The sequence below is a fragment of the Diceros bicornis genome, chromosome 12 (assembly GCF_020826845.1).
Source record: "Diceros bicornis minor isolate mBicDic1 chromosome 12, mDicBic1.mat.cur, whole genome shotgun sequence".
NCBI lineage: Eukaryota > Metazoa > Chordata > Mammalia > Perissodactyla > Rhinocerotidae > Diceros > Diceros bicornis.
In genome coordinates, this window is record NC_080751.1 from 3,967,380 (window position 1) to 3,992,650 (window position 25,271).

Here is a 25,271-nt window from a genome sequence, read left to right on the forward strand (position 1 = left end):
GGCTGGTCCTTCTTGTCAGTGTCACTAAGGAGCCTTATTCTCTACTGCATTTATTTAGCCTCCAAGTCTAGACCATGAATGTCTTTGCAACAAGTAATCCTGTTAGAAGTAAAATCAGAGCATGTCACTCCTGTGATCAAAACCTACTGAATAGCGTTCCTTCTCACTCAGACTAAAACCCTTCTGCCTGAAATGCATGATCTGATCTCTGCATGGCTCCCTTCCTCACTGCCTTCTTGGTGAGGCCTTCCCTGCCCTTCTTATTTAAAATCTCGAATACTCCCCCCGCCCCACCCTACTCTGGGTCCTTCTTCCCTGCTTTATTTTCCTCCGAAGCGTGGATCCCCCTTGCGAATGCAGACTCCACGGAAGACAGAGACTATATTATTCACAACCCTTCCCAGTGCCCGGCTCCTAGTAAGCACTTGATATGTAGTTGCTGAATGAGTGAATGGGTCTTTTCTGTATTCTACAAGTGAGCAGTGCTCAGGCTCAGAGAGCTTAATCAGTTGCCCCACAACACATGACGAGTCAGTGATGGAGTAGACACTGGAACAAAGCATCACTGCAGCCTGCTTCTCAGTTGGATGCCTTGGGCATCCTCTGTGAAGCTCTTCAGAGGGAACACTCTCAGTTCTTAGTGTTTGCATCCTTTCCTTCCTTGGTGCCCACCAGAAAGTCAGAGCTGTTCTGTGGGAGGACGTTACTGACTGTATGTGATAATTGTCATCTATTTTGCTGTGGCCTGAAAACAAGGAAAGAGCCCTCAGAGGAGCATTCTTCGAGCTTTGCCCAAGTCCTGCGACTGAGGTCGTGTCGAGGCGGACTTCTCCTGGGAGAGGGCAGGAGTGTGAGCCCCACCATCTCTCTCAGCCCTGCTATCTTTGTTTTTGTTTTTCTACCACATACTCAAATCTTTCTTTACTATGACCCCATAGCAATTTACTTTTTCCCTCTCCTTCCTTTGGTCTATTCAGGAACTTAATTTTCAGACCTAGGGGACTGTTCACTTTAAGAATTATTATTTTAGGGAATAAAAATCCTGGTGAAGTTCTTAATGATATGTATTTATTTCCACTGCTAAGCTCCTTCCTAAGTCATGTGAGTAGAAAAGTAAGGACTGAGATCAACTTGTCCCTCAGAGGCAGAACTCTTTCTTCTTGCTTTACCTACAGATCATCCCAATGGAGTTGTCTGGCTTTTCAGGATGAACAGGGACAGGAGGTCCTGAAAGGGAACGTCTAGAGAATCTTTTCATCCTGCCATCAACTTTGTCTTCTTTTTTTTTTTCCAGGTTGTATCAACACTGCTCATAAACATAATCCCAGAGGACTACATCCCACTGAACTTATCGGGAAAGGCCAAGATCAGCGGGAAGGCCTGGGTGAAGGAGTCTCCTCGGCCTGTTCCTGGCTTTAACCCCGACTCGATGTGCGAGTCCCAGGTATGGCTGCCCAGCTATATGGGTTGGAGACTTCTAGTCCCAGGTTTACACAAATTGATTTAAAACAGAGACCGGGAAATGGAGGCACACGCACAGAGGCAGGTGTCGTGGCTCCTAAGAGAAGGGATTGTGCCTGAGTCGGTATCGACTTTTGGCTTTAGAAAGGGTCAGAGTTGATTGCTAACATTTGACCCTCAGTATAAAACTTAGAACCAGCTTGGGAAGGCTCCTGCAGCAGAAGGCCTCTGGACTTGACTCTGCAATGCTTGGAAATGCAGACTATGTCTTCCCTTGAGACCCCTGAGTGGCTCAAGATCGTGGAACTGCCATGAGGTGCTACACTTCCCAGTTACGCACCTTAGGAACCAGGCTTCATGGGGGCAGGCCCAGGGCAGTCAAACTCAGGCACAGTGCTGCTGCGGGAGAGCCAGACTGGCCCCACACTAAGGATTTCCAGGGTCTCTGGGTGTTCTCGGTGAGGAAGATCCTCAAGGCCCCAGCTCAGAAATGCCTTGTCACAGGGTCTAACAGATGTTCCATTTAGAACCGAAACTGCCACTTTTCTTTCCCTTTCTAGATCATATGCTTAATGCGTGCTACGTTATGCAACTAGAAATCCTTCTTTTAATTAGCTTCTAATGCTTTAACTCAACTTTGTGAAAGTACAAATCCAGGCCTTCAAGGATGTTAGAAAGGTTCTGTTGTTCTTACTCCCAGGGTACAGGGGAGGGAGTACCTAGGCCAAGGTCACGGGTATGAAGCTTAGACTAGATGTTCTCGTTTCCAGTCACAAGGTCTTTGTCAAGGATACTTGACCTCAGGTTGGGGTCATATGTACACACTGGTGTGTGTGTGTGTGTGTGTGTGTGTGTTCCCTGAAACAAATATTTGTTCTTACAAATATTTGTTCTTACATGTGCTCACCTCCTTTATTAGAAAAAAATGGTTCCATTTATACCCAACTTTCCGTCAGGGACTTGAGGCAGGTTACAGTGGAGGGACGTACGCAATACGGTTAATAAAACGCGGAGCGTGGGGCGGGGGCCTTACACAGGAGGCGTCACCTCCAGCCCAGCCTTGGTGGCCATCCCCTCCGCAGGTGATCATCAGGGAAGGGGAGCTGCTCTGCGGGGTGCTGGACAAAGCACACTACGGGAGCTCCGCCTACGGCCTTGTCCACTGCTGCTACGAGATTTACGGCGGGGAGACCAGCGGCAAGGTTCTCACCTGCCTGGCCCGCCTCTTCACCGCCTACCTGCAGCTCTACAGAGGCTTCACCTTGGGTGAGTGGCCCCGGGGCCCCCTCTCCTGGCCAGCACACCCTCCAGGATGTCTCCCCAGCTCTACTGGCAGCCTCCAGGGGAACAGCCAGGCTCCTTCTACAGGGACATCCTCACTTCATTCCTTGAGGCTTTACACCCCTCCCCCACAGCCAATGTTTCTTCACCTGCAGCAGTGTAGAGTGATCCCCTCTGTTCCCATTTCCATTCTGTTCCTTTCTCGACCCCACCCTTTATGGTTTTCTGTCCCTGAGACTGATTTTTCACGCTCCATTTTCCTGCAAGCACCCTTCCAGAATTCCCTGGGTACTGTGTGCTCCACAAAGGGTCTTCCCTGTTGTCAGAACTGCCTGTGCCTCCCAACCCAGCAGGGCGTCAGTGCTGTTGGAAACACCGTGTTGGGGCAGACTCGTCGGGATGATCCTAAGATAGGAAGGGGAACTACTTTGTTTCCTCCCTGGAAATGAGTGTGCACTGTATTAGAAGTTGGCTTTGAGAAGAAAGTCAAGTGTCTGCTACTTTCTGTGCCCTGAGCTTATTCAGGGCAGTGTGTCTCTCAGTACACAGGGCAGAGTCTGAGCCTTTCTGCCTTGTTCCTGTGAGGGGTAAGTGACATACTGCATGTTGAGCAAAAGCCACAGGGAGCGTGGGAACTGTCTAGTCTATGATACCGTTAGTGTTGAAAGGGAGACCGTGCTTCTTCATGGACATGCTCATGTGCAGACATGGTGGGAATCCCTCCGTAGGTCGGGTGGACTCGCCACAGCTGGAGTTTGTTCATTGGCCTGCAGCGGGGCTTGTATAATTATATATTAATTGTGGGAAAGTTCAAAATAAGTACAGACATGAAAATAATTTAAAATCACCCAGCATTCAACTGCCGGAGATAACCACTAATATTGATTTCATGTGTGTCTTTGTAGACTTTCCAAGTGCAAACATATTCAGAAAAAATGGGATATTATATTATGTATTGTCTTGTAATCTGCTTCCCCTTCCGCCCGATTTCCAAAAGTATTTATAAATGTTCTTTTGGGTGAGCTAATGTAAATCTGCGCCATCAAGTCTATGGCTCCAGATTATTCTAGTTTTGTGGACGTGCCATAGTTTATTTAACCAGTTCCTGTTATTAAATGTTTAGGCTCTTTCCTGGTTTTCACTTTATTGCTGGGATGAATACCCTTGAACAAACATCTTTAAAAATGAAAAGTCGGGGCGGCCCGGAGGCATAGTGGCTAAGTTCACGTGCTCCACTTCAGCGGCCTGGGGTTTGCAGGTTCAGATCCCGGGCGTGGACCTATGCACGGCTCATCAAGCCATGCTGTGGCAGCATCCCATATACAAAATAGAGGAGGATGGGCACAGATGTTAGCTCAGGGCCAATCTTCCTCAGCAAGAAGAGAAAGATTCTCAATAGACGTTAGCTCAGAGCCAGTCTTCCTCACAAAAAAAAAAAAAAGAAGAAGAAAAGTCGATGAAGAACCCGTACCCGAGTCATCATGAGGACCAAACCTAATAAACCATTCTTGCAGCTCTGCTTGGCACATGGCAGAAAGGAAAATTGGCCACAAGTGCGAAGACCATGTGGATGCCAACCAAGAGAGGGAGCAGGGCCAAGCTGGGTGGAGCTCTGAGGAAAGGGCTGGCTGGAGATGGTGCCTTTGCTCCAGCCAAGGTCAGTCGAGGGACAGCAAGGTGGCCTGGAGCTGACCCCATGGAAGGACCCACTTTCGTGGTGATAGCTTCCTCACAGAGGGACTGTTTCTTTCCCTCCCTGCTCACTTTCGTGATTATGGCTTCCTCACAGGAATGTTTCTTTTCCTTCGCACTCTCACGTGTTCTTTAGAGGCTCCCAAGCTTCCAGGACATTGCATTGGGAATTCCAGGACATTGCATTGGGAATTCCAGAAATTTCAGCCCAGCTTTTGAACAGTGCAGCCATTGTCTCCCTTCTCATGCAGACCTCAGCTGAGGGACTTTTGTCCGGTAGCACTCACAGATATGGTCGAGTTGGCAGAAAATAGTTGATTGAAAATTGAAGTAGAAGGACATCCTGCCTAAGGTGAGGAATTCCTCAACCCTGTGGAGCCAGAAGGACAGGCTTAACTGAAGTGACCCAGGCTTTCATCCTGGGGAGGAATCTGCAGTGGCAGTCCCTTCACCAGGCTTGAGTGAGTCTGTGTATGTGCCTGCACAGCATATCACAACCATATAGGGCGATCCCTGGGACATGTGACTTCTGGGAATCAAAACTGGGACGTTCTCTGCCTCCGTCTCTTCTTTCCCTAAATTCAGTTTTTCATCCGAAACCCCTTCTTCACCCTTATTCCAGTCATCGACCATGTATTAATGAGTGGAGAAAGTATAGCTGGTGGCTAAGAGCATAAGTTTGGAATTCAGCCCTGGGTTTACTTTCTACCTGTGTGACCCTGGGCAAGTAGCTCGAGTTTGAGCCTTAGTTTCCTCGTTTGTAAAATGGGGATTCTAGTGCTTGGCCTCTGGGAAGCGCTTAAGAGATGGTAGCAATCTCTTAATGATGTTCGTGTCATCATCATTATTCGGGTGCTTCCTGTGTTTGTGGCACTGTGCTCCGTGCCCTGACCTCACCAAGTTTACAGCCTGGTGAGGAGTCAGGCCTGGTCCCATCTGAGCTTATCTATTTCACTTCACAGGCGTGGAAGATATTTTGGTTAAGCCGAAGGCGGATGTCAAGAGACACAGGATTGTTGAAGAGTCCACCCACTGCGGGCCCCGGGTGAGGAAGGCCTGGGAGGCTATACAGCCTGCTGCAGAGGGTTGGGTCTCCTCTGGAATAAAACCCACACCCTCCTCACTTGGCTGCTGCCTCCAACGTGTTCCTTTTCTCATTCTAGGCTGTCAGGGCTGCCTTAAACCTGCCAGAAGCCGCGTCATGTGACGAGGTCCGAGAGAAATGGCAGGATGCCCATCTGGGCAAAGACCAGAGGGACTTTAACATGATTGATCTGAAGTTCAAGGAGGAAGTGAACCATTACAGCAATGAGATTAACAAGGTTAGTTCAGCAGCGTGTACACTTATCGCCACCATTTTGAATGCTGGTTTTTTTAAAAATTACGTTTTGATTCTCACTTGCGTCTCTTTGGAGCACTTTGGCTGTTTAGCAGCTGACTGGGTGAGACGCGAGGTGGGACGTGTAGAATTCATCATTTTGAAGAGCCAAGGGCTTCATTTCCTCACCTAGTTCGGGTCTAGAAAGGTCTTTGATTAATGCTGAGAGGGAATGCTTTGCACTTTTTTCTGTTTAAATGTCTGTGTTTGGGGTGAATGCGTTAAAGGGCGCCGAGGAAAGAAGATCTTCCCTGTGGGCGGCTGCAGGGTGGAGGAGCGGCAGTGAAGGACCAGAACGTCACTGCCTCTCGTCCAGCACCGCTGGAGGGGAGGGCTGGCTTCAGACTCGGGCTCTGCCACGTCCTTGCTCTGTGCCCTCACGCAAGTGATACAACCAGTCTGTGCCTTGGTTTCCTCACCTGGAGGTAGGGATATGAGGAACACCTACCTCATAGAATTGCTGAAAGAATTAGGGAGCTAATTTACACAGTGCTCTTGGTGTGGCGGGAACGCTGTGCAAGTCCCCCAGAGTCCCCGTCTGCTTTTCCCCCAAGCCAGTTCCTGTGCAGTTGAGAAAGGAGAGGGAAATCCCTGCATGAGCTGAGACCACAGCCTGCCTCTCTCCACCTTCTTGCCCTGAAGCCGGGGCTCCCAGTCCTATGGCTTAAAGGAGCCAGCCTGGCCCTCTCCCTGCCTCCTGGGCCTGGAGGCCCAGCCTGAGCAAGAGAGGAGGAGGCAAGGCCAACGCTCAACAAAAGTCAGCGTTTGCCTGTGGTGTCCTCTTGACTGGCGTTCAGCGTCCCTTAGGCTGCCAAGAACACACACCTCTCGGTACAATCCGTCCTTGAGAGGTTTTGTTCAAAGGAGCCTTCCCAGCTCCTCCCCAAACACCGGGAGGCTCAGCTTCCAGAGTTGATCAAGTGTACTGGGGATGGGGCCATTGTCCAGGAGAATCTCAGGATTGCTTCTTGTCCCTCTAGCTCTCCTCTTCCCGCCACCTCTTCCCACCCAGTCTGCCCCTCCTGTGCTGGGTCTCTGCAACCCTAGGCAGAGGATTAAATGGACTCAGAGCCTCTGCCAGTGTCTCCCCAGGCTCCACCTGCAGGGCTTTGCTCACTTCCGCTGGCCCTGGAGCTGAGGCAAGGCTCCCACGTGATGCTCGGGCAGCATGTTGGTAAATGTGGATGTGACACGCACGTTGGTCATCATTGCCAGGTGTGCGGGAACCGAGGCCATGCTCTGCTGGGCAAATTCGCAAGGGCATCGCCTTAAGTTTTATTTTTAACCAGCTCCTATTTAGAATCACAAACTGGATATGCTGGTCCCTCTGCTTCTCCCTTTCTGCTGCCATCTGCCAGTGACAGGAACCTCGGGCTTCCTGGCAGAGCATGTCGAGAGAGCACATGGGGCTGTCGGTTAGACTAATCTCAAGGGGTTCTGGCAAAAGGGTTGATGCCAAATGAGACTTCTTACCTCGAGTGGGATTTGGCACTTATCTCTGGATAAATAGTCTGAGTTTGTTGCTTCCACATCCTGGGTTTACTTTCTGATACTGGGATTTCAAAGGGGGTGAAGTCACTGACCGATGTGTTTATTTAATCCGCAGGCATGCATGCCTTTTGGCCTGCACAGACAGTTCCCAGAGAACAACTTGCAAATGATGGTGCAGTCTGGAGCCAAAGGTTCGACTGTGAACACCATGCAGGTGTGAGCAAAGGCGGGCTGGCCAGTTTGCCAGAAGGATGGGGTGATTGTGGGAGGCAGTGTTCAGATTTGTTTCTGATTTTAAAAGGATCTGCATTCGTATAAAATGTGGCAGGTACAGAAAAACATAAAAGCATTTAGAAATCAGTACAGGAGCTAAACACTGCTAACATGTCAATGTTACAGACAAACACAGATGTAGATATCCAGATATTGATAGGTATAATACACATAGATATTGTAAATTTACATACTGTATTATCTATCATATTACATATATTCGTGTTATATGTAAACACTGTATGTGTATATATGTAATGTTAGCTGAGATACTGCAATTTTGGGTGATCTGCTTGTTTCATTTGGTATTACACTATAAGCATTGTCCTAGAAGTTTCCTAACCTTTAATTTGAGGCCCATTGTCTCCTCAGATTACTGCAGTGCTATGGCAGCATTTTCACAAATCTTAGCAACTTTTTTTTTTTTCAGTCTTGATGACTTTTAGAGGGTCTTAGGGACCATCTCATTGTTCGGTGAGTGTAGAGCAATAGCAATGGGCTTAAAAGGCTGCAGGCCATCAGGAAGCCCTCTTCACTGAAGTGAAACCCAGACACACTGCTCTTTTCCCCCCAAGAATATTAATAGGTGGCTTTATTCTCTTTGGCCTTAGAATTTAAGCATCACAATAAGTTACTTTTTCCTGTGGGCCTTGGTTTCCCCATTAGGACCCTCAGGTCCCTTCCAGGTGTAACGTGTGATGATTCTGAAACATGGCTTCTTTTACAAACATAGACGATTTACAACTGACCCCAAATGTGAAAAATCTCAGTCAGTCAACAAAAGGAAAATGCAGTTATTTTCTCAAAACGCAAGCTTGCATGGTTTGTATAAAAGTCTGGGTTGGCCTTCAAGAACTCAGTTTCTATGCAGCTTTTCTTGAAGAGCAGGCCCTCCCTCCCCTTTGAGGACAACACACGTGTGGGTCTTGAGTTTCCTTTGGGTTTCCTTCCCCCAGATCTCGTGCCTACTGGGCCAGATTGAATTGGAAGGTCGGAGACCACCACTGATGGCGTCTGGCAAGTCACTGCCCTGCTTTGAGCCTTATGAATTCACCCCCAGAGCTGGCGGCTTCGTCACTGGCAGATTCCTCACTGGCATCAAGCCTCCTGTATGTATTTTGGGTTTTCCTTTTGGCTTTTCTCCTCATTTCTAGGCTCAATAGTAGGAGGCCTGTGATCTTCACCAACAACTTTGAGCAAAGAAGATCAAGTAATAAATGCTGAGCCGTTTGCTGCTTATCCACTAGACCCTATGGCCTGTGAGGACCATAAGGACGTGACCATGTCATGTCCACCTTTGTAACACCAGAGTCTAGCACAGTGCCTGGCACATGTGGGTGCTCAGAAAGTGTCTGCTGGTCAATCAAAAGATGAGTAAGACCAGTGCCAGCTCCACTTTTTCCTGCTGTGTGCCCTCTCAGCACTTGCAGGCAGCTGGAGAAGGGGATGCCACTCACCAGGGTGCTCTCCGTTGCCAAAAGGAGCATCACAGAGATTTATTTCATGATGCTCCCGCTCAAGAGAACCTCCCATGGCTCCTTCACAGTGGGAAAATTAACTGGCTTTAGCAAATGTCTAGTTTTCCCTTGGTCAACAACAGAATTCTCCCCTAAAAGGAAGAGTTTTCTCCTCACACTTGTCAGAAATGGCTTTTTGAATGTTAGTAACTTTTGTTCCCTGGCCCCACGCATCTCTGCAAGGACGACCTTTGTGGTCAGACACCTAAGTCCAGGTTGTGAACGGGACCGACCCTTTGTTTCAAGGCCGCCAACTGCTCCAAGGGCTCCTCCATCAATCCCACACGGACTCTCCAGTGGTCATCCATGGCCTCTGGCAAAGGATGGTGGAGAGCTGACATAGACCAGAACTTTTTAAACTGTGGTTGCAACCCCTTAGTGAATCATGAAATCATTGTAATAGGTAGTGACCGTCATTTCTTTAATGACACAAAACAGGGTGGTAAAGAAAGCATCAGGGTAAAGATGGGATAGTTTCATAAAGTTTTAGTTTGAGTTATATATCTTTATATGCATGTGTGTGTATATATGTATATGTTTGCTGATTACTGTTGTAAATTATTTCTTACCGTGGTTTGCAATCAGAAAGTTTGGAAAATACCAAGTACCTCTGTTAACACTGTTGGAAGCAGAATTCAGACGTGTGGGCTGAACCCAACAGTGATGAGGCACCAGTGCCGCTTCTGTTTGGAACATGGGCCGTGGGGTGTGGGGTATGATACTGAGAATGAGAATGCATGAATGCAGCTAGAGCACCTGGTCTCTGTAAACAGGAGCTGTTACTTCTCATCCACTTGTCCCTCTGTGCTCGGGCAGGATAACACAAAGGTACCCACGGGAGGGCAGAAGTCACTGGGGGCCATGGGAACTGTCAAAGCCAAGGCCTAGGAGATCGGGCAGGGCCAGTGGATGCGTGGGCCTGAGCTGCCCTGCAGGAAGCATACCAACCTCACTGCCACCTCTGGGACCTGGGTCCCGCTTCTCCCACAGGAGTTCTTCTTTCACTGCATGGCAGGGCGAGAAGGTCTGGTCGACACCGCTGTGAAAACCAGCCGCTCTGGCTATCTCCAAAGGTAAAGAGCGCCCGGGTGGCTCAGTGCCCCAGGACCCTTCACCTCCATCATCCTTCACATTTTCCCTGACAGTTCACCTAGGATTCCCTTGGATGAAAACAATTCTTTAAAACATCCATGGTTGGCCTGAGACAGAAAATAGCAGATATTCTTCCCCTTCTCAAGGATTTGTAGTGCATGGGCTCAGAGGTTGGTACAAAAGCCCCCTGTGTTCTGCAGCGTGCCCTTCCCTGGGGCAGGTTGTGGATACAGAGAAAGGTCTCGTCCTTGGCCCTGGGAGGGCTCAGCAGTTTGGGACGGTGTAGAGAGGATTCTAGGCCTGACCCCTGCCTGTGAGTCTGTAATTGGAGTTACTGTCCTTCTGAATGCAGGTGTCACATCGGGGTTCCTCAGCCCAGACCTGCTTGTTTTCTCTCCTTTCTAGGAGAAAAGGGAACAAGTAGCCACTGTCACTGGCCTGTTTGGGCAAGTGGGGTAATGAAGCTTAAAACTGAACAAGGCCTGACTCCAGGGTGCCCCAGCAGGATGGGGCAGCAGATTCCTGTGCTCCAGCCCCCCTCCCTTGGGGTACAGCATGGGGAGGCTCTGCTGTGGGGATTTTTTGGTAATGGTTCTGTCTGAGCCCAGAGGGCCTGTGCTGGTAGAAATGGTGGTGGGAAATGGAGGAGACAGCAAAAATAAATCCCCTCGCCTCCCAGGCCTGGTTTTAGGTCCCGTTCTCAGGGAACCCAGCTGACTGCTGGCAGGGAGGCAGAGCCCCTTTCTTTCTCCCCCTCACAGTTCTGCCTGTCTGCTCCTGCTCTGTCCTCTCGCCTGCTTCTCAGCTCCTGACTTCCCCTAGCTGCGTCCCTTGTTTTGGTCCCTTCCCCTTGACGCCCAAGGCTGCAGCCCATGGGGGCGAGTGGGAAGGGGAAGTGTGGGCTTGGGGTGGAGACACACCCGGGTGGCCTGTCAGTGAGGAGCCCGTCTGCAGGGCTGGCAGTGCCAGGTTGGGGAGCTCTCCTTTCAGGAGCATGGATCACACGGCCAGTTCCTTCCATGAGCAGGGGTTATACCCCACCTCTATCCTTTGAAATCATTCAAGAACACGTGTGTAGTGTAGAAAAAGCTAGCAAACAAATGATCAAATAAGTCTAGAGGGAAGTGGGGGGTCTGTGTGAGGCGGGAGTCCCTGAGGCCATTTGAATGCAGGAGGGGAAGGAGAGCATCAGGGATCCTGACGGGAACAGAAGAGTAGCAGCCATTAGGGCAGAGGGCACAAGCACCTGGGATCCATCCTCCAGTGGAGGTTCGTGGTGGACAGGGCGAGTGCAAGGCTTCAGACAGGATGGGCGAGAGGAGGCCGGCACGGCTGTGGCAGAGGCCCAGGCCTGGTTGGAAGGCTGCTTCCAGAGGGTGGCAGTGGAGAAGAGGAAGCAGACGTGGAGCAACTGGCTGGAATAGCAGGAATGGGGGGCGGCGAGGCGTCAGACCCTGCTCAGTTTTCAGACCTGCGTGGCAGCACAGTGGCGTGGTTGACAGAAAGCCAGACGCCCCAGAGAGGAGAGTGTGGGTGGCGTGAGGTGGCAGCGCTAGGACGGATATTCAGATCATCACTTCCAGGGGAGCCCTAGAGACGAGGCATGGAGATGCAGGCTTGCTGCTGCTGAGAGCTGGAGCCCTGTGAGGTGAGGCAGGCAGAGCGGAGGGCTGACGACCAAGTCAGCATTTTCAGCAGAGTGGGTGCTCAGCACCTACCTTGCCAGGCCCTGGGCTGGGTGCTAAGAAGACAGTGGTGACCAACGCTGAGCTCTGTCCTTGGAGCTTGAGGGAACAGTGGCTCCTAGGAAACCTCCTCTTTAAGGTGGCAGGCGGGGAAACCGAGGCAGAGTGGCCAGAGGTAAGCTAAGGAGCCAGCACCAGGGCAGCAGAGGGAGAGAGGCTGAGGGAGGCACCTGACCACTGAGAGGCCTGAGGAAAAAGGACACTGGGTTAGGGTGATCGCATTAGCGTTTAGTTCCTAATGTCCCCTCAGCATCCCTGACAACCTCTGGATGGACAGTGTTGGGGAAGCATTGGGTGGGGAGACAGCCCCACTGCCTTCCCTGCCTTGTGGGTGTAAGGACGCTGGTCCCTGGGGAGCTCTTCGATGCAGGAGAGTGAAAGGGCAGGCAGTAGTCCCAGCTGCTGGGGCTGGAGACGGGAGCCAAGGTCGAGCAGTGGCAGCCAACCTCCCAAGTCACACGACTGTAGCCTCTTCCCCCCGGAAAACCCTTAGGAAGTGCAGCCGCTGGCCAGGAGATGCTGCAGCTCAGAGCCTGGGGCGCCGGAGCCAGCCTGTTGTGGAGTCTTGGCTGCAGAACGGCAGTCCACCTTCCACCATCCACCCCTCCCCTCCCCTGTCCCCAGGCCCCAGCAGAGGCTGCCCTGGGAGGTGGGGAGCCTGGGGAGCCCTGAGCAGCCCTGAGCCAGGTCTCCGTACAGGTGCATCATCAAACATCTGGAGGGGCTGGTCGTCCAGTACGACCTGACAGTCCGCGACAGCGACGGCAGCGTGGTTCAGTTCCTGTACGGGGAGGATGGCCTGGACATCCCCAAGACGCAGTTCCTCCAGCCCAAGCAGTTCCCTTTCCTCGCCAGCAACTATGAGGTAGTGTGACAGGCCCTCGGAGCCTGGGGTGGGGTGCTGGGAGTTGTGTGGGCCCCTCACCTTGAGCTTTGCCACCCGGTCAGAGCAGCTGGTGAAGAGTAGAGTGGAAAGAGTTGATAAAGCACCAACCGATGCCTTGAAACCCTTGACATTTTCATAGCTCCCCTGTGGACTTGACTCACGTGAGGTGGCGGAAAGGCACACCCTTTTGTAGAACAGCCAGCATTTGGGGCCATTTGCCATGTGCCAGGCCCTAAACTGAAATGCACTGTGGATACCGTCTGGTTTCAGCCTGACTGCAACCTGGGGGAGGAGGTATTCCTCTGCCCATTTTACAGCTGGGGCAACTGAGTATCAGAGCTGAAGTGACTAGCTGGTGAGTGGCAGAGCCAGGGGTTGAACCAGGCCTCTCTGATACACAACTTGTGGTCTTCATGCCTTACCTTACTGCCCCAGGAGTGACCATCACCACTGACGGAGCAGTCAGCCCATTTTGCAGATTGAGTGACTAAAACCATCGTGACCTGTTCAAGGTCATACTGCAGATGGCAGAATTGAAGGTTGCATTCCAATGCTGGCTCCTTTCCATCTTGGCACCTGTCCTAAAGCCTTGGCCATCACTTCCCCTCCTCCTTTCTTCCCAGAAACTCCTGGTGTTCTGGAGGGGCTCTGTATGTGCCGGTCTCTCCTCCGTGAGCCCCTCAGCTCCTGAGACCACCAGCTCCCAAGTCTGGTTCACACAAAGCGAGGGCCCTGGTTAGCAGTGGGTGCTCAGCCCCTCTGAGAGGCATCGTGAGGGTTCTACACAGACCGCCTTGGTCCCGTGAAGCTGTGTGACATGGCCCTTGTGTCACACCCTCACCTCTTGGCGTCTGTGTATGTGTTTTGTTTGTTTAGGTGATAATGAAATCGAAGCATCTCCATGAAGTTTTATCTAGAGCAGATCCGCAAAAAGCTCTCCACCACTTCAGAGCCATCAAAAAATGGCAGAGCAAGCATCCCAACACCCTGCTGAGACGAGGCGCCTTCTTGAATTATTCTCAGAAAATTCAGGCAGCCGTGACAGCCTTGAACCTCGAGGGTGGGAACCAGAACGGCCGCAGCCCTGGGACTCAGCAGGTGATGCGGGGAGCGGCTGTGTCCCCAGTGCCTGTGCATACAGGCCTCTGTCGGGGGTTGAGGAAATGAGGGGTTTTCCTAATAGAAGGTATAACGATATGAGCCGGCTTCATTCCCGCTCAGTCAGGAGACAAGTGGCACCCAAATAGGAATTTAAGGAGAAGACTCTACAGAGATCTGGGCAGAGTTTGGAGAAGCTCACGGGCTGGTAACCTGGGCTCCTCACCACTCCAGGCGGGAAGGAACAGGGAGAGCAGTCACCGGGAGTGGAGAGGGTGGCTGTGGGCAGAGGCCACTTGACGGGAGCCCTCAGTAGAGGGGCGTGGCCTCCTCACAGACCCCTCAGAGAGGGCTGAGGATAAATGCCTGGCTTCTCTCTCCTCCCGCCTTTCCCTCTGCTGCTGGGACCTCCCATTAGGCAAACACAGCTGGGACCTGGGAGGCGGGAGCACTTGAAGCAGTCAATGTGGGACAGCTTTGGGGCATCGAGTGTGTGAAAGCCTGGATGAGGGACAAACGGATCCAGCACAGCCACCTGGCTCGTGGTGACTGTGTCCTGGTTGGCCTAGGACAGTCCTGGCAATGCCTCTCATCCTAGCATTGTTATTAATAGAGAGCCATTTTACTGTAAAAGAATCCCAGTTTGGACAGTAACTCACATGGTCGCCCTACCTGTGCTTGAATGGACAGGTCAGGACGAAGAGCCCAGAGTCATGGTCAGGCAGTGTGCCTGGGATGGATTTGGTTTCTCCCTGTTTTAACTATTGAGAGGGTTTTCTCATTGCAGTCAGGTCTCTGTCTCTTGCCCCTCCTCTTATTTGAAGCCAGTGTCTTTCATCTTCCTTATCCTACTGGATGGCCCAGGAAGAGAAGCCCAGTCCTGGTGTCTTCCAGCACAGCTGAGGCCTCTCCTTCCTTTCAGATGTTGAGGATGTGGGCTGAGTTAGATGAGCAGAGCCGAAGGAAATACCAGAAGAAGGCGGCTCCTTGTCCTGACCCCAGTTTGTCTGTCTGGCGCCCGGACATCTACTTTTCATCGGTGTCGGAAACATTTGAAAAAAAGGTGGATGACTACAGTTGTGAGTGGGCATCTCAAGCAGAGAAGAGTTACGAGAAAACAGGGCTTTCTCTTGACAGGTAATGACGTTGATTTGTTGCACATCATGTGCAGAAGGAGAATCTGCCTCTCAGGCCCTTCCCTACCCACTCCGGAAAAGGAGGGCAGTCTCCTGGGTTTGAGACTCCAGCAGGAGGGAGGGAAGTGAAACAGAAGGGGCACCTTACTGTAAACCTGAGGGCTCCAGGACAGGCAAAAGCAGCTAGGCAGGAGGGGACCCCCCATTTGGGCCAAGACAGAGAAAAGTGCTCTGCTGGGACAGAGCCTTGCAGAAGATCTCTCTCTTGAGTTTGGTGTGGTGGACGTGGCTAATTGAGAGTCAGGGAATCTGTTCGCCGTTCACTGGCTGCTGACTCTGACCCAGGGTACATCATTCACTGCCCTGTGACACCAGGTCTCAGCCTTTCATGAGGGGTTGGATCTGATTACTCCATGATCCTTTGAGCTTTGGGTTTCAAAGTCTAAAGGAAGAAGGACCACATGGAGTCCTCAGCTTGGACTTATTCACAAAAAATAAAAGTAAAAAACTAAACAGGAAAAAAATCCTGTAGTGTATGCGGACGGGAAGCCAGGCATTAACCAGAGCCAAGTTACACCAAGTAAAACATCAAAGTGCCTGCTGTGGGGCTGGTCTTGGGGCAGTTGTCAGGGGATCCTTCCTGTTTAGCTCTCTAAGCCTGCCTGCAGAGCTGGAAGATCTCCGAGATAACCACCTTAGCCTGGCTGCTCACCAGGTGAAACTCGGGGATGTGTGTGGAGAGGCTGGCAGGGTCCAGGGCATGGGACTGAGCAAAGAGATGGGAATCAGTAAAGGCAAATGAGCAAAGATGTCACTCGAGTGGAGGACCTGGAGGTGGGGACAGGGCTCTCTTTGCCCCTTAAAGCGGTCTCTCCAGCCAGGCCTCAGAGGTTCCCAGATAGATTGAATCATGCCAGGTTATCACAGCTGCCAGCAGGGCTTTCCTGCAAGAGCAAGACCCTGATCCCCCTGCGCCCTTCACCCGCTCCCTGCAGCTCAGATGCTGGCGTTTACCTTCAGGAGGACCACATCAGGCCTCCCTCCAGCTGTGCTACATGAGAAGAGGAGGAGGTTAGCTTAGGGAAGCATCGTGTGGGTTCAGAGGGCCAAGAGGAGGAGGCAGTTCTGCCTCAGTGGCTCTTGCAGGGAAGCTCTTAGCAAGCAACAAGCTCTGAGTGCAACTCCCGAGTTCTGGAAGTATTTGAAGGTTTTCCTGTCGGGAATACTGACGTGCACTCAAACCTCACTGGTTTGAAGTAATTGGGAGAGAAGACCCATCAGGTTAGTGAAAAGTCTGACTTTTAAGAACTTGCGTGGAAATGTAGTTTTATTCCTTTCCCCTGCATTTACACGTGTGTCCATTTAGTCTCCATTTGTTGAGTCCCCTCCTTGTTCCGTGTGGTGGGTCGTACAGTGTTGCTGTGGCTGTCCTAAAAGGGCCAGCTTTCATAGGAAGGATGGCTAGTAAATTACAGAATCGTGTAGCTGCGTATTTCCACGTGGTCTTTTGTACTAATTAAGAAAATGAACACCCTCTTCCCTCCTCCCCCACATCCCCATAACTGCTTAGCGAATGTCTTCCTGGTTTGTACAGTGGGAGCTTTAAGCCCTCTCCAAATTGTCAAATCTAGAAGGGAAAAAAGAATTAACACAGGAAAATGTGAACAGCGAGCTCAGAAATCCTCACTGCTTAGGGGGCTTGTGGTAGCTGGCGCAGAGTGGACACGTGACATTCTCAGGACGAACGTGAACAGTCCGAGCATGGACATCCAGAGCTTCAGCCCCCAGCTGGGGTCTGTGCCATGTGATTTTGGATGTCCCAGGGTCGCCAGTGGGAATTTAAGGATTAGAAGGATCACTCGCCTAGGAAAAACAAGCCCAGAAAGAGGGAGAGGTAATAGTTCCATCACCCTGGTTTTGATGGCATCCACAGCTCCTGACAGGCGGACAGGTGGTGTCTGTCTCCTGAGTGCTGCCGTCCCCTGCCCTGTCTCCAGGTTGAGGACCCTGCTGCAGCTGAAGTGGCAGCGCTCCCTGTGTGACCCAGGTGAGGCCGTGGGGCTGCTGGCTGCCCAGAGCATCGGGGAGCCCTCCACACAGATGACCCTGAACACCTTCCACTTTGCCGGCAGAGGCGAGATGAACGTCACCCTGGGCATTCCAAGGTGCAGGGCCACAAGGGTGCATGGGGTGGGGTCTGTCCTAGCCCCTTCCTGGGGAAGAAGTCATTTAATGAGAGAGTGTGTGTGTGTGTGTGTGTGTGTGTGTGAGTGTGACCAGGTCTCATCAAAGTGGGGATCAGGGTTGGAATTTCTGGAGCCTGACTGGTTTCTGTGGCTGGATCAGTGCCCAGGTCTCTTAGAATCTCCATTTATCCCTCTGCCAGCTCCTACATCAGAGTTACCAAGGATGCTTGTGAAACTGCACACTCCTGGGGCCAGGACCCAGGCATGGATGTTGTTAACAAGCTCCCTGCAGGGCCACCTAGTGGCCCAATTCCGGGGGCATTATTCACCTACAGTGTGACCCACAGTGGTCCTGGCCCTTCAGGTAAATGTACACTCTCTGCAGGATGATGGCCGCTGGGCAAGAGGAAAGTGTGTGGTGGTCAGGCCCACTTGCGTTCGATGCCTGGCCTTGCCACTTTCTAGCAGAGTGACTCAGACAGGTTCCTCAGCTCCCCAAACCTCAGCGTCTTCGCCTGTGGTAAGGAGGCCAGGGCCAACCATGCAGTGGAGCTGTGCAGGCTCACTGAGCTTATGGGTAAGGCCTGGAGCACAGTGCCTGCACCCAGTAGGAGCACTGCAGATGCTAGTTACCTTCCCCACGTCTCTCATTCATTCAGTAAGCTCTTAGTAAGCACCTGCTGTATGTAAGACACATATGATAGGAAACAAGAATAAGACTCAGCCCTGTCCTTGAAGAGCCCACGCCCAGTGGAGGAAACTGACAGGAGAGTTGCCCGCTGTCACACGTGGGGCCAGAGCTGGGACGCTGATCCAGCATATTTCCCTGCGAGATCCCAGGGTCTCGCTCAGAGCCCAGAACATCTCTGACATCTTTACAAGAAAGGCCTCCCACAAATAGGGAATCTGAGTACCTCTCATGATCAGATGTGTCCTGGTTCTATGACAGGTTGAGGGAGATCCTCATGGTGGCCAGCGCCAACATCAAGACACCCATGATGAGCGTGCCTGTGCTCAACACCAAGAAAGCACTGAAGAGAGTGAAAAGCCTGAAGAAGCAGCTCACCAGAGTGTGCCTAGGGGAGGTAACTGTCTCTCTGGGACCCGGCTGCAGACTGGGTGGAGGCATTTTCCTGCATCCTCCCATCAGTGAAGAACAGACTTTGCTGACTGTTCAGGCCCTGGGCCCAGACTTCCATTCATGAGAGGGAAGCTTTCTCTGCCGGATGCCAAGCAGGGATGGATCAGGAAGCTTTAAAAGTAATCATTAGCTCCAGAGCATTCTCACGTGCCTTAAAAATAAAAACGCTTCCTAGGTCAGCTTACCAGCCCCATTGGAACTCATTCCTTGCAGCCTCGGGCCATTTTCTTGAGGTGACCTGCCAGCTTTGGGCCCCTGTCCCCGCAAGGGATCCACACCTGCAAAGCTCACTGGAGTTTCTTTGGGGTTTTGGCCGGTGGCCTCAGCCCCGGTCCCTGCAAACCCTTGAGTTTCCCATAACCTACTTGTTATGCACAGTCCCCTGGGACCTGGGCAAGTTGGATTCTCTCTCTGTCTGGTTCTAGGTGTTGCAGAAAATTGATGTCGAGGAGTCCTTCTCTATGGGAGAAAAGCAGAATAAGTTCCAGGTGTACCAGCTGCGATTTCAGTTTCTGCCACATGCATATTACCAGCAGGAGAAGTGCCTGAGACCCGAGGACATCCTGCACTTCATGGAAACAAGGTCAGGACACAAGCTACGTTGTCATTTGGCTTTGTTGTTGACCTGGAGCACTCCAGGCCACAGGACTCCTGGAGAAAGGGTGTATTTGTCCAAACGGGTCCTCCTTCAAGGGAAGTGTTTAGGAAAACAGCAGGTCTTGCAGCCCGATCTGGAAATCTCACCCCTAATCCGGCTTGTGAGTGTGACTGCATCAACCACCCACCACTCCCTGAACCTTTTCTTGTCTCTGGTTGATGATTCTTGTCTTCTTGGGTTTGTATGCCTTAAGGCATGGAAGTATGTGAACCTAAAGAGAATGGAGCCCCATCCTAGTGGTGCTGCTGTGTGTCATACCAGCATGTGGTGTTAATTTTTGACATGATGGTTCCAGGCAGCATAATGTGGTTCCTGATACATTTATATCTCTTAATAATGAGTAGTATACTGGTGGCATGCTGCTCCTAAACCCCAGTTCTATAACTGGGGTTACCTCCAGCTTCTTACAGAGAAATTCTGATTCCCTTCTGTTAGGGATTATGAGCTTCCTTTTTCTCTCAAGTTCAAGTTACTCTTGGACATTTGAAAACCACAGGCCACAATGCTGAGTGCACAGGAGTAGGAGGGTGGGCTTATTGGGGCTGGAGTAAGCCAGAAAGAGCCAATGAAGCACTTTTGACTATCAGCTGACCCTAGATGGTGGATTGTAAACTCAAATGGTTGCGGGCCCTGCAGGTAACAGTGACCAGTGAGGCAGGTTGGGAGGCTCCGGGCAGGCGGAGCGTGCAGAACCTGCCTGAAGGGGCAGGAATGTGGGCTAGGGGCGCCAGATCTTCTGATTGGGAAGAAAAAAGAAAGCCCCCCAACCCTTGTTTTTTTCTGCCTTTTTGTTGTTTGGTTGCTTATTTTTGTTATTATAAGAAGTCTCCTAATTTTTAAACATCAGCAACTAATTCATATGTTTTTAAAAGCCTGGTAAGGCCCAAATAGATCCCATCTGTCAGCAGGGTTCAGCCACAGACCACTAACCACTGCCTCTAATCTAGACCAGCTCTCAGGTCTTTCCAGAGCTGCTCAGAAGTAGAGAACCGATGGCAGGGTAGAGGCAGAAGGTCCACTGCGTTCAGTCATCTCACAAACACTTACTGAATGATGCCCACTCATAGTCATGTCACGGAGGCAGCGTGGCCAGGAGAAAGTGACTATTCTGCCATTGGCCCTCTTCTTGCCTCTCAGCTGAAGATGTGAACTGGCTGCAGGCCGGCCCTCTAAGCAGGTGGCGTTTAGGATGGTGGGTGTTGTGGTGAATGAGCTTGGATGTGACTCAGCTCTTTGGACAGGGGTCATTGACCAGGCAGACCCTGCCCCGGTTTACGTGAGCCCAGGGTGAAGTTGTCGCTGGCTGGGCCTTGTGAACACCTGTATCACCATCTGCCTGGGTGGAGAAGGTTCGTTCTATCAGGCAGGCTTAGTGCTCGTGGTGCTGGGCCATGTCACAGGAGACCTGTCTGTGCACCAGCCTGCTGGCTCATTAATTAACTGGGAGGAACATAACTCCCAAGTGCCCAAGTGTTTGTGCTGGCCAGGCAGCCCTTCTCTGAGAAATGGGATTAGGATCACGTGGCCTCTTGAGAATTATCACGAGCAGGTGGAGTTGGCGGGTCTGCCCCATTTCTGTGCACCTGAGGCTTAGGACTGCCTGCAGGTAGGTCAGCGTGAGGCGTGTGTCAGGCTGTGCTTAGAGTTCTTGTTACTTACATTATCTTGGGGAATTGAAAATCCATCACTTTTTAAAAATTTCTTCTTGGTGTGGGACAGCCCTGGCTTCTTCCCAGCAGTGAAGTACTTTATCAACTCCTGGTTTGTATTTTGCTTGTGCACTTGAAAAGCTGTGATAAACAAGGCATGTGCAGTAGCTCTTGGTGGAGCCACTCTGTGACTTAAGCAGAATGGGCCAAAGATGAGAGCAGGAGCAGTTTGTGAACTGGGGTGTGGTTTGCACTACCTTTGTCAGGCCTGGGTAGCGATGCAGCCACAAGAAGGCCTCTTACAGACCAGGAGGAAATGTGAGTGGCTTTCCAAAGAGCAACCCTCCCCCCAAGAGGCTGCTTCTCCTTCCTTTCTCCCTCCTCTCTCTCCCACCCCCTCTTCTCTGTCTTCCCCCCTTCCCTCCCTTTCTTCCCTTCTTCTGTCCCAGCTATGGAATCATGAGGCTGTTTTGACATAGATAGGAAACAAAAAAAATAGATACACAGAGGCATTTCCCCAGATGGAGACATAAGCATTGAAGGTCCCATAAATATGTGTACTGGCACCTGTTACTTTCGATATTTGTGTAAATTATCTGGAGGGTGGGCTGGGCGTGGTGAAGTGGAAAGAGCACTGAGCTAGGAGTCAAGGGGTGTAAGTTCTGGCCTCCGGTCCCCAGCTGTGCAGTGATCAAGCTGGCAGTCTGCAGACACAGCTTCTGTGAGTCTGACTTTGCAAACAGCGGGTGGTGGAGCTATTGCCAGGCACTTTCGGAAACAGCCAAGGGTCATATTCTCTGTTTGTAATTATTTGTGTGGGATGGAACGTTTCTCTGCAGCCTACCCCTCCTGTTCCCTTTCAGTTGCTACAGTCAGACGAATAGCAGAATCCTCACAGAGCAGTCACTGTGGGCCTTTGGTTCCCTTGCTCTTGGCAAAATCACAGAAGGGCAAACTGTTTGCACCCCCAGGAGAACTCAGCACGCTGGTAACATGTCTCCCACTTACTGGTCCCGTGTTTATTCTGCTTTCTCACCTTCTCCCATGTTCTTCACCAGTCCTGTTCACGAAGATGATTCCCAACTGGGAGCATTAGGGAAGGTCTCTCGGGGGAGTTACAACTGCAGTTACCCAGCGGGTGGATAAAGGGCTGGGGAAATTGCTGACAGAGTGAATGGATGAGAGCAAGAGCCCAAAGGATGCACAGAGGTTGATGGGAGCAGATGGATAATTGGAGTTGAGGCACATTGTGGAGAACTTGAAATGCTGGGAGAGGAGCTTCTGATGAGTGACAGGTCAGGGGAACCTGGTGAGTTGAGCAGCAGCCCCCGGCAGAGAGGGCTCCTGTGTTGTGCGGGCAGCAGGCTGACGCTTCTGCACCCCTGTTCTGTCTCATTTCTGTCCTCCACTTAGCACAGTAGGCTCAGCGTGCAGTGGGAGTGGTCCCACTGTACAGATGAGATCAAGGCCCTCCTCTGGCAGAACGGGGGCGTAAAACCTGAGCCCATTCTTTCGGAAACATCTCTTCCGCTCCCTCCTCCCAGTGAGATTGTATCTAAAGTCAAGCCTGCCCTCCCCCGATTTGGTCCTCTTGTCCCTGTCCCCAGTGCCTGGTGACCAAGCCCTGCCCTGGATTAGTAAGTGAGGAGCCTGAGCAAAACCATGTAGTGTGTAAAGTTAAAAATAATAATAGGGAGAGTGATAACCTTTTGTTTTTAATGAGCAAAATAGTAAACATTTGCCCTGCCTGCTTCTCCAGTTAAGGCTTTAAGCTCCTGTCTTTTCATCCCTGCTTTGCCCCCAGGGCACATGGTGGGCACATTAGAGACACTCAGAGAATACAGGATGGCTGGCTGGATGATGACACTTTATATAGTTAAAGCAGTCCATTTTGGTGTGCTGTTACGGCCTGAGGAAGAAGACAGGCAAGAAGTTACAGTAGTCTCCCCTTCTCTTTGGTGATACGTTCCAGGACCCCCAGTGGATGCCTGAAACCGCAGATAGTACCAACCCTATATATACCGTGTTTTTTCCTGTACATACATATGTATGATAAAGTTTAATTTATAAATTATGCACAGTAAGAGATTAACAACTAATAATAAAATAGAACAATTATAACAATATACTGTAAAAAAGTTACCGTCGATCTTAGCAACCTCAGCACGACTTTTTTTTCTTAGTTGAAAACTTTTACCTTTTCACTAAAGGAAGCACTTTACAGCTTCTCTTTGGCATATCCAAATTGCCAGCATCACTGCTCTTGCACTTTGGGGTTATTATTAAGTAAAATAAGGGTTACTTGAACACAAGCACTGCGGTACCGCAACAGTCAATCTGATAACTGTGACAGCTACTAAGTGACTAATGGGTGGGTAGCATATAGAGTGTGGATCCACTGGACAAAGGGATGATTCACGTCCTGAGCAGGACAGAACAGGGAGGCATAAGATTTTATCACACTACTCAGAATGGCGTGCAATTTGAAATTTATGAATTGTGTATTTCTGGAATTTTCCATTTAATATTTTCAGACCATGGTGACCGCCAGTAACTAAAACCGTGGAAAACTAAACCATGAAAAAGGGGAGACTACTGTATATGAAAAAAGGAGCAGAGGGGCGGGGGATGGGTGAGACCCTAAAGTAGCATAAAAATAGCTAATTTAAGAGGAAGGGGCCAGAGGCCAGGAAAGGCCCCCCCAGGCTCTGCTTCAAGTTGGTTCTTTTAAATTGGTTTGATTCTAACCTGTCAACATGATTTATTGCCACAAAGTAAGTTATCACTGTCTTTGAAATTCTGGTGAACTCTTGGGCATCTTAATTCTTTCATCAAATTGTTGGGGCTCCCACACCTGGGAGACAGGAGTTGTCAGGCCCAAGCAGTGCCATTTTCCGGAAATGCAGCGGGCAGGGGAAGGTTCCAGTCCTGGCCTGGACTCCCCTCTCCTACTGTAGATTCTGCCATTCTTGTTAGACGATAGCCACACAGCACCAACGACTGTCCTTGACTGAGCACGCACTCTGCCAGGCCCTTGTGACAGGTATCAGATGTAGGGTTGTTTCTAATCCTTAAAACAAGATTGCATGATACATATTAACACCCACATTTTACAGACAAGGGAGTTAAAGCTCGGGAGACTGTAGTACTCGAAGCCACGCACCCTAGGAGTGGCAGAGCTCGTATTCAGACCAGGCCTGGTGGGTTGTGGAGCAGTGTTCTTACTGACATGCCATATGCTGTTCAGAAACAGCAAGAGGGAAAAAAAGTGAGCTGATAGGAGAGGCTGGGTCTCCGTCTCATGTATAAATCCCCAACATCACCTTAGATGGGTGAGAGATCTTGGACAGAACATCCTGCCCCCGCAGTGAGGGGAGAGTGGAGATGCTGGTACTGAACAGGGCTGCATGGCTTTCTTCTCATTTTAGATTCTTTAAAATTCTGATGGAATCCATCAGAAAGAAGAATAGTAAAGCATCAGCTTTCAGAAGCGTAAACACTCGAAGAGCTACCCAGCGGGATCTAGACAGCGCTGGGGAGTCAGAGAGGAGTCGGGTGAGTGAGTCCCCCAGGGGCCCCTCGGGCCTGTCACAGAGGGTCCCAGGGCTGGGAAGTGCATAGGGTGGATGCTAACTTATTCTTCTCTCCTGGGAAAGCCTGTGACTGTTCTCAGTGCTCCTCAAGCCCCTTCCTGGTGTGGGCCCATCTCTCCACCTACCTTAGCATTTATCTGCTGTTCTGAGAGAGCCGAGAAGCAACATTTACTTCTTGGGTGTGGTGGGCCACACGGGGGAAGCCGCCAGAGAGCATGGTCTGGTTGGCCCTGGGTGAGGGCCCCAGGTCATCTATCTGCCTGCTCTCAAGGACCCCTCTGTAAGTGATTTTTTATCCTGAGGATAGACTCAAAGTAATGGCACCTTGGGCTTTTGGAAGTTCTGTTTCTGGTTTCATTTTGCTCTGCCTTTGACTTACCTAGGCCAGATGAACCAAGGCCCACGGGGTACTGGCAGGGACCAGAAAGACATTTTGAAGTAGGGATGTTGGGCTGCAGTGACAAAAAAGGAGGGAGCCAGGGAAAAGCCATTGTAGGCAAAATAGTTCAGGAATGATAATACCTCATCTGCCAAGAGACCCAGGGGCAGTGTGGGGCAGGTCCCTGAGTGTCGTCTGAGCCAGCAGTTTGTGGGGCTGTGCAGCAGTGGGCTGTGCCGATGCGATGGGGCTGCTTCGGTGGAGGCTGCAATGAAGACCGATACTGCCCCTGCCCGGCTCTGTGATCTCAGCTGTGTCACCTCCTCTGTCTCAGCCTGTTTCCTCTTCCCTAAAATGAGGGTCTCCTGCCCTGGGGGTCTACCAGTTGGCTGACTCAAGCACAGATGGGCATGGACTGTCTTCAAAAGGCTGCCCTGTCTTAATTCTTAAATCACCCAGAAGGAGACTATAAGAAACTAGGAGCCAAGGTCAGAAGGAGAAAGATGTAAATATTTGGTTTTTAAAGTACTTAATATTCCACCAAGACAACCCTTTCTCTTCCACTTCACCTGCAACAGAAATATTTGGAACAATATTTTGTACTGTCGTCTTTTA

General features: G+C 50.8%; 1 protein-coding gene across 1 annotated transcript in view; it reads left to right on the top strand.

Moving 5' to 3' along the window:
- Window positions 1-25,271, top strand: part of POLR1A (RNA polymerase I subunit A) — an 83,788-nt gene that overhangs the window by 52,260 nt on the left and 6,257 nt on the right. The window contains exons 15-28 of the mRNA XM_058550761.1: window positions 1,295-1,444; window positions 2,544-2,727; window positions 5,397-5,479; window positions 5,598-5,756; window positions 7,419-7,517; window positions 8,533-8,685; window positions 10,084-10,166; window positions 12,630-12,795; window positions 13,693-13,914; window positions 14,837-15,051; window positions 17,048-17,215; window positions 18,186-18,321; window positions 18,803-18,960; window positions 24,113-24,239. Of these exons, the coding sequence (XP_058406744.1) occupies window positions 1,295-1,444; window positions 2,544-2,727; window positions 5,397-5,479; window positions 5,598-5,756; window positions 7,419-7,517; window positions 8,533-8,685; window positions 10,084-10,166; window positions 12,630-12,795; window positions 13,693-13,914; window positions 14,837-15,051; window positions 17,048-17,215; window positions 18,186-18,321; window positions 18,803-18,960; window positions 24,113-24,239 (2,103 nt within the window). The remainder of the gene's footprint in view (window positions 1-1,294; window positions 1,445-2,543; window positions 2,728-5,396; window positions 5,480-5,597; window positions 5,757-7,418; window positions 7,518-8,532; window positions 8,686-10,083; window positions 10,167-12,629; window positions 12,796-13,692; window positions 13,915-14,836; window positions 15,052-17,047; window positions 17,216-18,185; window positions 18,322-18,802; window positions 18,961-24,112; window positions 24,240-25,271) is intronic.